The sequence below is a fragment of the Heterocephalus glaber genome, unplaced genomic scaffold, assembly GCF_053883595.1.
Source record: "Heterocephalus glaber isolate CG9 unplaced genomic scaffold, H.glaber_assembly_v1.0 deba00001472, whole genome shotgun sequence".
Lineage (NCBI taxonomy): Eukaryota > Metazoa > Chordata > Mammalia > Rodentia > Bathyergidae > Heterocephalus > Heterocephalus glaber.
Genome location: NW_028258315.1, coordinates 47,642,492 through 47,659,296, shown reverse-complemented (window position 1 = coordinate 47,659,296; position 16,805 = coordinate 47,642,492). Strand labels below are relative to the sequence as shown.

General features: G+C 37.6%; 1 protein-coding gene across 2 annotated transcripts in view; it reads right to left on the bottom strand.

Annotated features, from left to right (window-relative positions):
• Positions 1-16,805, bottom strand: part of Tafa1 (TAFA chemokine like family member 1) — a 491,038-nt gene that overhangs the window by 102,230 nt on the left and 372,003 nt on the right. The window contains exon 3 of one of the 2 annotated variants that reach the window (XM_004854175.4): positions 2,855-2,995. In XM_004854175.4, coding sequence (XP_004854232.1) covers positions 2,855-2,995 — 141 coding nt within the window. The remainder of the gene's footprint in view (positions 1-2,854; positions 2,996-16,805) is intronic. The other variant, XM_004854176.4, reaches the window with a different exon arrangement.

Genomic DNA, 16,805 nt, shown 5'->3' with positions numbered 1-16,805 from the left:
AAACTGATAAATATGCTTTATTGGCTTTTGTTTGGAAGATAGAGGCTATAATCTTCTTATTTGAATCAACTACATCTATGAGTACAGAATTTTCAAAATCAAATAAAATTGTTCTAAGAATAAAATATTACTATTATGTGGCTCAACTTCTACTATAAACTTGGGGCCATGTGCCATTTCCCTTTTGCCAGCATTGATAATCCATTGCTGTCTGTGTCTTGAATCCAAAATCTGAAGGCAATCCTATTTCTAGATCATTAGAGATAAAAATGAACTGGAGACAAAATGGAGATTTATAGTTAACAGCCTCAGTGCTTTCTTTGGCAAAGAGCAAGACAAACCATCATGGTTTTATGTTTCATAATGCTTGTTGGCTTCTAGGGCCAAGACTTCCCTCCTGCAAGGGAGTAAAATGGCTTTTCTAGTCCATCTGCCTGCCTTCCCTGCCTTAGTGGTGACTCATGGTGTGACTTTGATGTAGAACAAGCAAATAATCTTCATGTAACTTTCTCAGCCTCAACATTATTGAGATTTGAGTTGGGTAATTCTTTGTGGAGATGGTAGGTGGGTTGTCCTGAACGTTGTGGGATGTTCAGTAGCATTCCTGGCCTCTACTCACTAGATACCAGTAGCACTCCCTCAGTTTGATGAGCTTGACAAATGTTTAGATTTCAAATGTCTCCAGATGTCACCAAATTTCATCTAGGAGAAACTTCTCCAGTGGAAAACCACAGCTCACAATGTATTCCCACACTTGGCTTTTCACACCCTTTTAAAAATAGCTTGACCTTCCTGTGCAGCAGAACGGACAGCTGTGCCTGCCACGTGAGCTCGTCCCTCTGGCTGTGGTTGACTGGGTAAAGGTTGACGTGTTAAGCCAAGGTGAGCCAATGGCATTCCATCTTCTCAGAAAATGTATTTATGACACAGTACCTGAATCAAATATATCTGGGGCCTGAAGTTGCACTATAATGCCAAGTGAGAGTCATACCATGGAGATAAAAACTTTACACCTGTCTCTAATTCATAAGAACAAAGAAAATGAGATGACAGCTGGCTAAAGAATTTAAGAATCCCATGAATTTGGCTGAATTTCCCATAAATGGTTGAGTAGGATTTCTCTATTTTCTTAAAATAACTGCTGCTTTATTTGCCCTAGCTTGAATGTGCTTCTCTTTCTAATCATCTTAGTTCATAATGAAAATACATAACACAAGATAATCTAGAAAGCATCCTTGCTCAAATATGCTTCCCTCCTAGAAGAAGGAGAATGGAGACTCTCCTGGGCCAAGAGTCTTAGGTCCTAAGGTCTGCTTTGTGGCCCAGTGCAAATGAATTATTTCTCTGAATTCCAATTTCCTCACTGAAGAACTTGAAGATGAAATCACACCCACTTCTAAGTTATGATAAAGATGGAGATAGAGATTTTTAGTTCCTTTGAACCATGAGCTAGTTCACTTTTTGACACTGGTGCATAAAATTGCCTTAAAAGTGATGGCCAAGATTTGATAATAAAGTCCGTCATTCTGGGTTCGAGTCAGTTGATCTATGACTTGCCAACCATGAGAGCAAAGGGACACTATTTAACTCTCTTCAGCCTCTCAGATTCTTTATGTTTGAGATGGGAGGGAAAGCATATCTCCTGGAGTAATCCCCAATGATACCTCTTGCTGATCATCAAGTGCTGGCGTCCCATCCCCACACTAAATAGAGTTGACTGGAGTAACAATGCAATGGTGTAGAAATCATGAGGTGTAACTTATGAGGCTTGAAATGCAGGACATTTTGTGGGGTTTGTATTGTTTTCTGGAACTATTCACTTTGAGGAAAGCCAATCATCACATTTTAAGTACACCAAATTCCTTGGTCCATGTGGCAAAGAACACAGGCCACCTGCCAATATCGATGTGAATGAGCCATCCTGAAATTATTCTCCAGCACCAGCCAGACCTTTGGGTTTTGACTGCATCTATATGAGACCCTGAGTCAGAGCCTCCCAGATAAGCTAGATTTTTGATCAACATAAACTGTGAGATAATATTTGCTGGTAAGTTTGGGGGTGATTTTCTATCAGATAACTAATATATTGCTTTATAGGATTGTTTACAGGCTTAGATAAAATAATACTTGAGATATATTCAGCACACAGCCTGGCACATGGTTTATCCAAAGCACCCAGAGTGGTACCTGTCATATAATGAGAGCTCATTAAACACCTTTTGAATGAATGTGAAGTATTGTTATCTTTACTATTACTATCTTCATTATATATAGCTTAAATCTAAAATCACTTCCCAATGGGATGGACCTTCAAATTTTTCAACTCAAAAAATTTCTCTCTCTAAAAAATGTTGAAATTGAGATATTTAAAAGCTAAAAAGTCAGATGTTTGAGTCCATTTTGTGCTGATATAACAGAATACTTCCGACTTGGTAACTTGCAATAAACAGAAACTTGTTGGCATACAGTTTTAGGGGTTGTCAAGTTCAAGATCAAGCAAGACAACAGCACCGCTGAGAGTCTTGTAGCTGCATTGTCCCTTGCAGAAGGCTCAAGGGCAAGGTGAAAGAGGTGAGCTCAGCCTTCTCTATGGCATTGATCTCACTCACGAGGGTGGAACCCTCATGGCTCAGTCACCTCCCAACACTGCCATCATGGCACATTAATTTTAATGAGTTTTAAAGGGTTCATTCATATTTAGCACTTGAGAAACAAGAATTTGAAGTTTTTGCTGAAGGCTAGCATGTATGACCTTCTAGTACTCTGGTTGTACCTTGTGCTTTACCCTGAACTGTATTTACTTTGAATAAGAAAACACTGCATGCATCATGAGCATGTAAAGCCAGGTACTCACCATCAACACAGGAAGGCCGGTTTCTGGTTGTTCCAGCGACTTTCCCAGGTAGACAGGAGCACTTCACTGTTTGTGACCGCTCCTCTATGCGATTCTTGTTACAACATCTGTGTGCTGCTATCACTTCACATGTCCCTCCTTCTGGCAAGACAGAAAGAAAAGGAACATTATTAGAAATAATGCAGTGGGCATTTAGGCCTGTGGAAGTATATGTAGAGTACCTAGTAAAAAGGATAGAGATTAGACAAATAGTTCCCAGGAAGGATAATTATTGAGGGGCTGTCTTGTGTAGGGATGATCTTGGAGAAGACAAACACTACCATGCTATCCTCCCAAAGCAGCAGAAGATACCAATGAATAGCCTAAAAGATGCGACCGTCCTGGACTGTATATATCAAGAGGCAAAAAAGCAGTGTATGCCTACACAAAAAGCACCACAAAAAGATATTATCTGATCTAAATTTGTGATATTTTGAGAGCTTTCATCTGTGATATCTTGGCATGGAAGATTCTCTGAAGTCCAATAATGACAACCTATATCCCAGTGATATAAACCCCACAGTGGCAAGAAAAATGCCTAAAAATCAGTTCTCCCTCCCACTGTCTGTCCACACTCAAGGTAACTAATCTGAAAATCTAGGCAGAGGTCAGTTGTCAGATGCAGATCACACCTACAAATGAAAGAAAGAGTTGCTAGAGAAAATGAGTTTTAAACATTGTCTCAAATTGTGGGCTCAGGTGTATGACTGCATACATTGTTGTAGTTCCTTTGCACACTCATCAACACTTATTAGCAACCTCTACTACAACCCACACAAGTGAGCTGCTGCGTTGGGGTCAATGCTGCTAAGCACTCAGGTAGGGATTTCCGATCTGAAGAAAATCTGCTTGGCTAGGTCTCCAGGGATACAAACGATAGCTGCATGTGGCCAGAAGCCAAGCATGAACTTCCCAGAATCAAGACTTGAATTTAGAGAGAATGATTTTCATTTGACCAAAATGGGCCCCAAACATTTATGATTCTTGGCATTTAGAAGTCAGTTGGCAGAAACTCAGCAAACGTGTTAAACAGCCACTATATACAAGTTACTGTGTTATAAACTGTAAGGGATATGACTGCTATTCATGTGCACAGAGGTATATATGGAGATTCAAGAAACTCTGGGAAGGAGGTAAGGAGGGAGGGAGAAGAACAGAAGACTTAAAACAGCCTCATCCCATTCCCTGAGAACTCACGGTACAGTTCAGTGGTTTTCCATGCAGAGGGAGCAGCTGGGATTTTGCTGTGTCTTCCCAACAATATTTGGTAGGTTTGGGACCATGTTTTATTGTTATCAGTGGCAGTGGTGGGTGGCATCTTGTGGGTAGAGAGCAAGGGATGATAATTGAACATCTCATGATGCTAGGAAAACCTTACCCAGCATAGAAGGATCTGGCTCAAATTTCAAAAATATTGAGACTCAAAAATTCTGGTCTCTTACAAAAGACATTTTCTTCCTATTTCACAATATCAATTGGGGAAAGGAAAGAAGGGAAAAGAAAAAATATGAGAAAAGGAAAAGCATGGAAACAAAGTCTTTGTAAATAGAGAAGCATGGAGGGCGTGAAGGGAGGGCAGGGCAATGGGGAAAAAATAAGAACCAAGATACATCATGTAAAGGTACAAGATCCCAATGAGGAATGTAACTGTACTGTGTACCTAAAATGCACCAATAAACTAAATGGAAAAAAATTCTGGTCTCTTACAAAAGAAACATGTCCAAGAGTCTCTGATTTCAGGTAGACTAATTCTGTCTCTCAATCTGACAGAAGAGTGTGACTTTCAGATTAGTTTGGTTTGGTTTGGATCTCAGCTCCTTTATTTACTGAGTGCCTTACTTTCTTATTCTGTAAAATAGGACTAATAATAGCATCTGTAGCATAGGGCTGCTTAGGTATAAACTGAGGGAACACATGGACAGGGTCTTACCAAGTCTGACAAATGATTAAGAGTCTCTAACATGCTACCTATGACAGCTATATCAGTCATAGCAAGTATTTCTTTGTAGATGCTATTCAGGAACTTGGCAAATATGATTTCTCCTGGAACATTCTTACCTACCTCCAATTCCCTCACTCCAACATACACACACACACACACACACACACACACACACAAATAAATTTGTCCAGTTACCTCCCTCTTGAGCTCAATGTAAAGGTTAGTTCCTTAGAGAATGTTCTCTCCCTTCTAACTTCCTTCATTCTGTCAACCCCAGCATATGTCCTTGTACTTAGCTGATCATGTCTATGCCCACAGCCAAACTGTAAGGTTGCTCAGGATGAGGGTCATGGGTGTTCTCACAGCCTTACCATCAACCACTGCTGTAGGAGCTCCACAATGCTTGGTGGAATTACTAGATGAATTAACTAAAATGAATACAGCCAGATAAGCACCAAGTGCTGTGGAGATACATGGAATGGGAGACCCCTCCTTTCTGAAGAATCAGGATGGTTTCTTAGTCGACAGATGGGGTTTTAATGGTTACTGAAAAAGGGAACAGATTTCACTAATATGAGAGTCTGAAGCACTTTAAAAAAACTTTTTCTTTTTGGTACTGGGGATCGAACTCGGGACCTTGTGCTTGTGAGGCAGGCAGCAGAACCACTGAGCTAAATCCCTGGCCCAAAGACTTTTATTTTTGAATAGTTTTAGAATTTCAGAAAATGTTTGAAGATAGTACTGAGAGTCCCCAAGTATGCCACGCTCCATTATTTACTATTTTAATTTCTTGGCATTAAAATATTTAGTATGGTACATCTGTTACAAATGAATTTATATTTATTCATTATTATGAATTAAACTGTAGGTGTTGGTCAACTTTCTTTAGTTTTTATCTTTTTCTGTTCTAGGAGCTCATCAAAAGTACCACAATACATTCAGTTGTCTGATATTCTTAGGCTTCTTTTGGCTATAGCATATTCTCAAACATTCCTTGCTTTTTCTTGCTTTTTGATGATTTTTACAGTTTGGGGGAATACTGGTAGAGTATTCTGTAAAATGACTTCCAATTGGAATTTGTCTTTTTTCAGGAGTAGACTGAGGTTATGTGCTTTTGGAGGACGACCATAGAGAAAAAAATCTTATTTTACATAATATCACATAATATTACATTTCAGATAGTATCAAAGGTACATACTATTCATGAGGCTTATCCCTGTTGACGTTGATCTTGGACAACTGGCTGGCATAGTACTTGTTCAATTTCTTCATTATAAAGTCACTTTTCTCCTGCTGTTTTCAACAGTGTACTCTTTGGAAGGAAGTTACCTTGTGCAGCCAACATTGAAGGGGTGAGAAATTATACTCTACCTTTTCCAGACTGTAGTATCTCCTAAAATTATTTAGAGCTCTTCTGCATGAAAGATGTTTCCTTTTCTTCATCTTTTCACTTATTCATTTATTTATATCAATATGAACTTGTGGATATTTATCTTATATCTTAAATTATAATCCAACAGTAGATTAACGTTGTTGTTCAAAAGGTTCCAGCTTTGACTATTTTATGATCTCCTTCAGTTAGTTTCCATGTCCCTTTGCCACACCCTAATCATTGTGGGTTGGTTCTGTTACTAGCACTTAATTTTTGGCCCTTTAAGATGCTCCAGACTCATCTTCTTATGCATTTCCTGGTCCTATTCTAGAATCAGTCATTCTTTACAATGGTGGTCAGTGAATTAAAAAGATATTCCAGAGTAGATGAAACTGAAGTTTCTTGCACATGTGAGAGAGAATTAAATTGGAGAGCGTTTCCTTCTCCAGGGATAATACTCACAATTGCAAGGAAGGCTGAATAATGATTTCAGAGCCAAAGACTGGTATGACTTGGGTCTTGCTATTGGGCCACCACACTGGCAGGTATGCATAGGAGAGTTTGGAGAAGTGCAGAGTAGCAAATAAGAAGAAATAAATGGCCATCAAAAAATGCTGAGCAGGAAGTAAGAAGGCTTGAACTTGGGTTGTAGGAGAATACCTCATTATGTCCATACACACAGCACTGGGATTAGAGTTAATGGGAAAAGACTAATCACATATTACACTCTAACCCAGACACTTGCAAACAAGTTTCTTTAGCTTGTCATTGTCAGGTACAATTGTCTTCAGTCAAATCAGTAATAGCTAGTTCTACACTTCATGAAAATATTATTAATTTTAAAGTCATCACTTGGCTGTAATACAAGACTAGAGCAACCTTTATGATTGAAAATATCACAAGGCATGTGAAAGTTCCTATAACACATTTTGAATGTTATTTGACATATGGTCAAGCCAGTAAATGCAATGGCAGATATTGCAGATCACCTGAGTTCTTGTAGCACACTGACACATAAGGACACCCAGATAGCCACTGGGGAACGGAAGGTTGTTCCTCATGGCATAAGCCACATGAACATTTTTGTGCTATTCTCAGAGCCTACTTCCATTTACTCAGCTCTCATCTGGGTGCTGGACACTATGCCTAGCACTTTACCTACATCAATTACAAATGTCCCCATGACTTTATAAGACATTGCCTTCACTTGTAGATGAAAAGCAGTGGCTCAGAAACATTGAATAACTTGCCCAGGGTCACACAAGTATAACTCTGATATATTAGATTCCAAAACTTTCTGATCTTGTCACAAGTGATCATTCCTTGTTGATGGAAAACTTATGAAAAGAAATCTGGCATGTTGCTTAGGAATGGTTATCAAAGCTAAGTATCCAAGCTGCTCTTTTCCCTACCAGAGTGTCTCTGACCTCATATGCTACCCCTTTCTTCTTGTTTCCTCCAGGGACAATGGTCACCCTGCTGGCCATTGCTGTAACATGCCAGACACAATCCCTTCCTAAGGCTTTGGTATTACCTGGGACACTCTGGCTCACTCTCTAAATTCTTCATCTTTGCATAAATATTACTTCATCAGAGGCACAGTTGGTCATTCTATTTAAATACAGTGGACCCTCAAGTTATGACTGACCTGACATATGAACAACTTGGATTAATTAGGTTAATGGAAGATTCATCTGCCTCTTGTTATCTATGACATATACCCAGGTAAACATCCAGCTCTTAGCTGCATTGACTTACAACCAACTTGAGCTACAACCAGCCCTCGGGAATTGATTAAGTTTGTAAGTCAAGGGCCCACTGTAAATCGTAAGTTCCTCAGCTGACACTTAAGAACTCCCTTACTTTGGTCTCCATATCCCGCCCCCCCTTTCCAGCGCACTTAATTTAAAATGTAGCATGTAATTTACTCATTTACTATACTTATTGTCTGTGTGTCCTGTATTGGAATGTAAACTCCTCAAGAACAGAGATTTCTATGGTTTCATATATTAAATGATGTCTTCCATTTTATAAAGATTTAAAAAGGCTTTTAACAGACACTTCATTTAATCTTCAATACTGTTTAAAGATAGAAATGGAACTGTTTTTATCATTCACATTTTCTAGTAAGCATGTACATTTAGAGCAAGTACATAGCAATATAGTTAATGTTGATAATAGTATTAAATGAGTTAAGCATTTATTACATTTTCCCATGTGCATAACACCATAGTAAATATATTGTAAACCTTAGACTCATTTTAATTTTTATTAGTACATATTTATAATAAATAATGTTTACAATCCTCATGTGGAGTTGGTACATGTACATAACATCTCTTAATTCCTTTTTTCATCTCCTTTCCCTCCTCTCCCTACTCCCTCCCTCCATGTCTTGATTCCCTTCCTCTTTGAGAAAGATCCTACTATCTGTCTTTTATTTTGCTTTTTATTTATAGTTTTGGTTTCTTCTACAAGAGAAAGCATGTGATATTTAAGCTTATGTGTCTGATTTATTTCACTTAACATTATGGTCTCAAAGTGTGTCTATTTTCCTACAAATGAGTCAAGCTTATCTTTATGGTAGAGTTCTACTCCATTCTGTGTAAATACTATATTTTCTTTATGCATTAATCTGTTCATGGACATATAATCTGCTTCCAATATTTACCTTTATGAATTGTGAGACAGAACACTCAACACCTAAAGTTAAAGGAGGAAAGGTTTATTTTGGCTCGCAGTTTTTAGAGGGTTCACTCCATAATTGGCTGACTCCAAGATAGAGTGGTATCACAGAGAGGAATTGCAGAGGAGAATAAATAGTTCATGGCACAGAAGGCAAAGGGAGGAAGCAGCAAAAGCAGCAAGCAGTGAAGAAGTAGTGGCAGCAGCACCAGCAGCAGTAGCAGTCTGCCTCTCCATTTTTTTTTTTTTTTTTTGTGGTATTGGAGATCAAACTCAGGACTTTACGCTTGCCAGGCAGGTGTGGTGCCACTGAGCTACATCCCTGGCCTTGGCCTCTCCTTTTTATCCCTTCCAGGCTACCCCTCCCCTTTGGATGGTGACACCCACACCCAGGCTAGGCCTTCCCATAATCCATACCCAAAACTATGCCAAACCAATCAACGGACTAATTTAATAATCACATATCCTTAATCCCAGCACCACACACTTAATCCCAGCATCACACACCCTAGATTGAGCCACCTCTGAAAAGCCTCACCTATGATTTCATAAGACTTTGAGGGGATACCTAGATATAAGCCTTAAAACATAGTATTGCAGGGGCTGGAGATTTAGCTCAGTGGTTTCGCCGCCTGCTGCGCAAGCGCGCAAGGAACCGAGTTCGATCCCCGGTACCAAAAAAAACAAACAAAAAACCCCATAGTATTGCACTAGTTTGCATTACTAACAAAAACATCAAAGTGTTACTTTTCTACTGCAGCCTCATCAGCATTTGTTATTATTTGATTTTTTGATGATGACCATTCTTGTTGGCATAAGATGGAATGTCAATGTTGTTTTAATTTGCATTTCTTAATGGCCAGAAATATTAAGCATTTCTTCATGTATTTATTGGCCATTTGCACTTCTTTTTCCATGAAGTATGCATTTCACTTTCCCATTTTTTAAATTGGGTCTTTTATTTTGGGGGTTTAAGTTTTCGAGTTCTTTATATAGTCTAGATATTAGCCCAGCCCAATGAGATTATAATTATACTCACTTTATAGAAGCAACATCTGAGACCAACAATGACTTAAAGATGATCAAAACATATACAGTGAATATTTCAATAAAATAGTTACAATGAAAGGTATATTTCTAATAATCTGTCTTTCTCTCTCTCTCTCTGTATTTATTTTTTATTTTTTTGAGACAAGATCTCACTATGCAGTTCAGGCTGGCCTTGTACTCAGTTTGTAGGTCAGGCTAGCCTGGAACTCATGGTAATCCTCCTGACTCAACCTCCTGAGTGCTGGGATTACAGGCCTATGCCACCATGCCTGGCCTCCCACTAATCTCTTGCAAAAAACTCTCCCTTGCCTCAAAACACTTATCCAATTGTTCTTGCCACTTTTTGAAGCAGTTTACACTTTATGATTCTGGCAATTTCTGTCAAATAAAAACATTATGGTGTGTCCTCCTCCCACCTTATTCACTGGATCTGATACCATATGAATTCTGGCTCTTCCTCCAAATCAAAATGACCACAAAAGAAAATTTTTTGAATCCATTTAGAGCACTGGGGCAGTCACAATAAAAGAACTAAAGACATTCACAAAAAATGACTTCCAGAACTTCTTCAGAGAGCAGCAAAAATAAGAGGATAAGTGTGTTCAAAGTGAGAGGGAGTATTTTGAGTGGTATTAGTGGCAATATGTCTTTTACCATAATGAATTAAAAGAACTTAACATTCACTGTATTTTTGATCATACCTTGTTAAAATCTTACCCACATTTTACCTACCAAGTCCCTGGCAACATCGAGAGTAGACCTAAGATCCTCTGACCCCATATATATTGCTTGTTTCCCATCTTGCCCTGGTAAAATGTGCTACCATTTTTCCAGAAAGGGGAGGAGAGCTCAGTGACTGGAAATTGAGAAGTGACCTATTTTTAATAAAACTCTGTATATAACAAAGTCAGTGACCCTAGGCTACATCATCCTTAGACTCACAGGTGATAGATTTGAACACAGGAATGCAGGAAGGTTTTGCTCTAAATAAAAAGATCTTTTGGTGTTGATAACTATGGCTTCAGTTACACCTGCTGCTTGGGTACACGGATGCATGGTCCTCACCAGGTCCACACATGGAGGGGAGCCTCCCAGGGCCCAACATTTTGAAGGTCTGATTGATTCATCAAACTGACATCTCTTAATTCCAAAGGTTTATATTTTTTAGTGACCTAGCCACTGTCAATCAGAACAATTTAATTTTTCAATCTAGCCTGTGACCATGGCTTCTGTTGACAAAATGAAAATATTTTGACAAAATGAAAATATTTCCTTGACAGGAAAAGGCTCATTGATAAGTGTAATCCTTTGTTCTTAGGTTATGCTTTGTGGGGCTCTGTGGATTACTTGAGGGGCCTCAGTTATCTTCAGTGGAGGAAAATTCACTGATATTCTAGTTATTTATTTTTAACGTGCAGTATAATTGTTTATTCTTCAAAGTGATCCCTCTGCTAGAAAAAAATGAAAACTGTACTTATCTGATTATCTGCTCTATAAATCTACTATTAAATTACAAATATTTGATGGATAGGCATGGGATGTAACTGGCAAGGTTAGATGTCTAGTATAGTACAGAAGCTTATAAAACATACCCCCCCCCCAGACTGTTTCTGTATTTTTTACCTCTTGGCTATATCTGGAGCCCATATTTACTTTTTCCCACTCAAAATACAGTGAGAAATTGGTCAAATTCAGTGAAAATAAAATTCCAGATTCCTATTTTAATCACAAGAGAGTATTTCTAAAGACTCTAGAAGTTACTGTAATTACTTATTTACTATTGTGCTTATCATCTGGCTGCTTGGAAACAGAGAGGAAACCAAAACTTGCCCCCAATAAAAAGGAAGAGTTAGGTTTGTCATAACCCTTTCTGGAAACTAACAATCTGTACCCTTTAATCTATTTTACTTGTGTTTTAAGGATTACTTAGTAAACCACCCTTTCAAACCTAAGAAACTATTCTTTCAAAATCATAGCAGTAATATTAGTCAAATAATGCATTGCAGGCCTCTTATTTGGCATCAATGCCAATCTATTCCTAAATTTTATCTCAATCTAAGTCAAAATGATTTTAAGATGATCTATGCCTTCTCAAAGCAGAGCTGTTTAAGGGCTCAGAAAACTGAGCCTTTCTTTTTTGCTTATAGATTATCTGGAAAATAGCTGCTTCTGGATTTCACCCAGCATCTACCTATCTAGCAAATAAGACAGATGAGGTACCTATTATAAATAATGGTAGAAGATGTGGCAGGAAGAACACCAATATGAATTTTGTCTGTGCTATTCAGATTTTCCAGATTATTAGTCCTGTCATCACTTTGTAAAAAACACATCTAAGATAATATATCAGTAAGAAATTAGCCTTATAGCCTTTGCCTAGATCTACACAGCATCCTATTGTTGTTTTCTGATTAGGACATACATCAAGTAATTATTTGACTAATGTAGGCAAATAGGAAAAAGTTAGATGTGCTAGTTGCACAACAAATACTAGTTCTCACTCTCCATCAAGTCTCCAAAATAGTCCCCTTGCATCTCTTTCCTTGTACCTATGTTTGTACAGGTGGAAGGGAAAGTTCACTGTAAGGAAGCTCCACCGGGCATCATTCTGATTCCCCATTTACTCTTTCTCTTGGGTTTGTCAGAGACCTGAGTACATTATCAAACTTACTTTTAACAGGAAAAGTAAGTTTCTAATATCCGGGAAGGATTAAAAAGACAGCATTTCAAGATTATTTCTGGCAGCAGCAACTCTTGCTGAAGTGGAGAAGTTAAAAAAATGACAAGCCCAATATGCTCCTAGCAATGATCCCTCCTTCCCAGCTCAATGCATCACTGTCTCACCCTATACAATTGCAGAAATACAAGGAAGATGAATTGCTAAGGATGATGTTTCTTTTAAAAAGGCTCTCCTCTGATGACAATTACGTACTTTGATAGAAAGAGAAGGATGAAGTTAGGAAAGATTGCCAGGTTCATGGCCAGAAACTGAAGGTTGGCATCATAAACCAGAGTTCTTCCTCAGACTGGATATACAATAAACACACTTTATGCAAACCAACTGGATCATTCTGGGCAACAGATCGGGTCACTTGTCTACAATGAGCACCTGTGAGAAGTTGCTAGTGTCTAGTCCTCCTCTGCCAAGGAATTGGACTTTTAGTAGTATATTTTGGTGTTGAGTTCATGTCCAAGGCTAAACATAGACAAGCAATTAAAAGTTATCACAACAGCAGGTTTTCTGGGAAAGAAGAAACTATGCTAGGGGAGTTCATATGTTGAAATGTAGATAATTGCCTTAAAAATAAAACAAAAAGGAACATAAGTCTGAGCCCCATATTTGCCCTGTATTGCATATGTACTTGGCGAATGCACATGCATGTGCATGTGTGCCTGTGTGCCTGTGTGCTTGTGTGTGTATGTTCCTGTATTCATCATTCAGGTTTTCCGGTGACCTTCCTGAACCATCTTGCAAATTACATTCTCTTGTTATGTGATTTTTCACCTCACACAATTCTTCCAAATGATATTCATATTGCATGATTTATAATTTTTAAATACTATCTCACTGTTTCCAAAAAAAGGAAAGAAGAGCAATTGTTCTGTTTCACCAGTGTTCTCCCAGTACTAACCTTGGAATCTGGTACATGTTTGGTCCATAAATATTTGTTGAATGAAAGTTTTCTTCATGGACTAACTTTTTACCATTGTGGTAGTTGAACTCAATTGTGTCAACTGGATTGGCTTGGGGTCAGCTAGGGGATTGGTAAGACAGACTTCTGATTGTGTCTAGAGGCATGACTTTGGGCCTATATCTGGTCTCTTACTCCTTTATCTCTGGCACTGTTTTCCTGATCTGTTTCCTGGCTGCCATGAACTAAGCACCTTTCTGTCATGATGTTTCTGCCTTAGAAACTGTGTCCCAGCTAACCATGGACTGAATCTCCTGAAATTGTGAGCCAAATTAAATCTCTCCTCCTTTAAATTACAAATGTTGGGTATTGTGTCCAAGTTAAAAGAACACTGATCAATACAACCCTCATTTCATATCCTCCTAGAAAACTTAACTTTGTGTTTATAGCATGACTCCTAAGTGGAAGTTTTGGTTCATTTCCTGGTCACCTTGTTTGGCTAGACCCTGCATCATAGCAGCTAGCACATCTTGGTTACTTCACTATCTCTAGTGCATTCAGTCACAGTAGAAACTGATACATCCATTAAATGACTGAATGATTACATGACTGTATGATGGAAAGAAGAAAGCAGGGGAAGAAGCAGAGGAAGGAAGAAAGAAGAGATAGAACATAGAAAAACAAAAGAATAGAAAGAACAATAGGAGAAGAAAGATTGACTATAAATTATTACTCTTTATGGAACATTTCCTGAGTATTCATTATGTGTTCTCTTTTGAAGAGGAACTTGAATGATAAATGTGTCTTGTGAAAAGAAGTGACCTTCCAATGCTCCTTCTAGAAAAATTAATTTAAAACTTTGGTTTTTGGGTGAACCCAAAACATATAAAAGAAAAGCTCTGCATTCCAAGTGAAATAATGTAAAAAAGAAATACCAATTAACATAGCTGTAAGAAAACATTAGTTCTTATTAATAGTCAAGAAAGGATCTATGTTTATATCTAAAGGCAAATTTTGGAGGAAAGGAATAAAACATAAATTAAGGAATGTAAAGAGTAGCATGACTATTGGTATTTTTGCATTGTGGCTTTGTTGCAAGTGATTCCTTTCTTTAAAAGCTATAATATGTAAGAAAAAGTACAGACTTTTTGAGGTTCATTTTTATAGAACTTCTTAATCAAGACCTTAAAAATAGCTCTCTTGGAATCTATTGTAGCGGATGTCAGAAATGCATATTTAAGACTGTGTTAAAAATGCTTTATTGACCCAATGGACTGGAAAGAAGCTCTAAGCATCTTTGTCTGTAAATCATTGACAAGATAGACACTAATGGATCTTTAAGCATGTTTTGGTCGAACAGGGAAAAATGGCTGCTTGATTTGTTTATGCTTGATATTAAACAAATAAGCACTTTCTTCTAGGGCTCTGGGGTATGTAGAAGATAGACAAATGTGGAAAAAGAAAAGAATTCTGGACAGGACAGGCATGTTTGAGGCAATATAACATAATAGGTAACAGCATATCTTCAAGAAGCTGGCTGCCAAGATTCAAGTACTGGATCTCCTGTTTCCTATTATTTTTCACCCCACACTTTAGGTTTTCATCTTTAAAATGTGCATGATATTATCAACTGTATAGGGTTGTTCTGAAGATGAGATTGGTATGTGATTTAAGTAAGTATAGGTCAAGGGAGTATGATAATGCTTGATTCGGGGTAGGCATTACAAATCTCTGATGTTACTAACACTATTGGAATTATTATCTTTGACTAAATCTGGATTATTGGATTATTCCTCTTTTCATCAACATGGACTATTACTCACACCTATCATTCTACTCTTATCTCAGGCACATGACTGAGTCAGCTACATTTAGATATTAATATCCACCTGAATAAGATTGCTAAACATAAGGTATTATTACAATCAACACAATTCTTACCCAGGTGTCTTTTTTATTTTTTAAAAGAAGTAAATAGAATCTACATTAGATATGTTGAAACTCCATTTCAGAAATCAATTTTTAATAAGTGCTCTACTGACATGGAAATAAATTTTTCTCAAAGATGCACAAATAAGATTATAAGAAAACATCTTTAATTTTTTTCTGCCTTTCAATACTTGAGAACATTTATTCCTTTTCAACAAGGAGGACTCAGAACTAGGGATGGCAATCTCAGTAATTGGTTGGACATCAAATTGCTTGTTAAAATAAGGGTGAGAATATAACATAGCCATCTTCCTATCTCTGGCCTCACATATGCTTATCTGATCTATACTTGCCTTCAATACATTGCCAAAAATTGCAATCTTAGAAATGACTTACTGCCAAACATGGAAGACATCCAAAGGCTGGATAGCTGCTAAACAACTAGAGGGGAAGCTTCTACTTCCAAGTGTGGCGTTCACTCTAGAAATCCATGTATGTCTCTGGAAGCTGAATCACAGCATAAGTGATCTAAAATAAATAAATTGTTTTCTACTACTGTGATTAGGACATGAAATGAAATGAGGCTTAGAAAATAGCTATGACTGCTGTTCAGCTCTAAACGGAACCACTTTCAGTCTAAATCTTCATAAGATCTTCCTTAGCCTTATATTAAATGAAGCTATTTGGTCCAGCAAAGCAATGGTCAGACTTTCCTTCTTCATTGTGGAAAGCCAGACATCATATGAAAATTTCTAGAACAAGATCAGTGATTTTATTTTATATAATCAACTTTTCTGGCTTTATTAATTTTCCTAGAATTATATGAAATGCTGACATGATAGTTTGAATATACTAATATTGAAATGATAGCTCAAATAATCAGCATCATTTGGATTACTACTGGTATGTGGATAATTGAGCGCAATTTGTAATCTCTAAGTCTAGGCCCTTTTTAAATAAATCTCTATCATAAGAGATGTTGTGAGCATTTTATATCACATATGAAAAATAATACATCAAGCAGCACACAGCAGGCGTATAATAATTAGCCATAATTCTTGCCATTATTGATATAAAAAAATTAAACCCAACTTCAAAGACACTGCTGGAGGGGGGGGATATCTGACATGAGTTCTGGTGGAAGGACAGAATTAAGAAACATAGAAAGTAGGTACATTTCCCTTCCTGGGTCCAGGACCCTCCTGTTAAAGGCCCAAATGTCTAAACTATTTGTGCAGTGGTAAACATCTAATGTGCTGGATTCATGTTTCATCTACTGAACTCTTCATTTTTGTTCTTTGT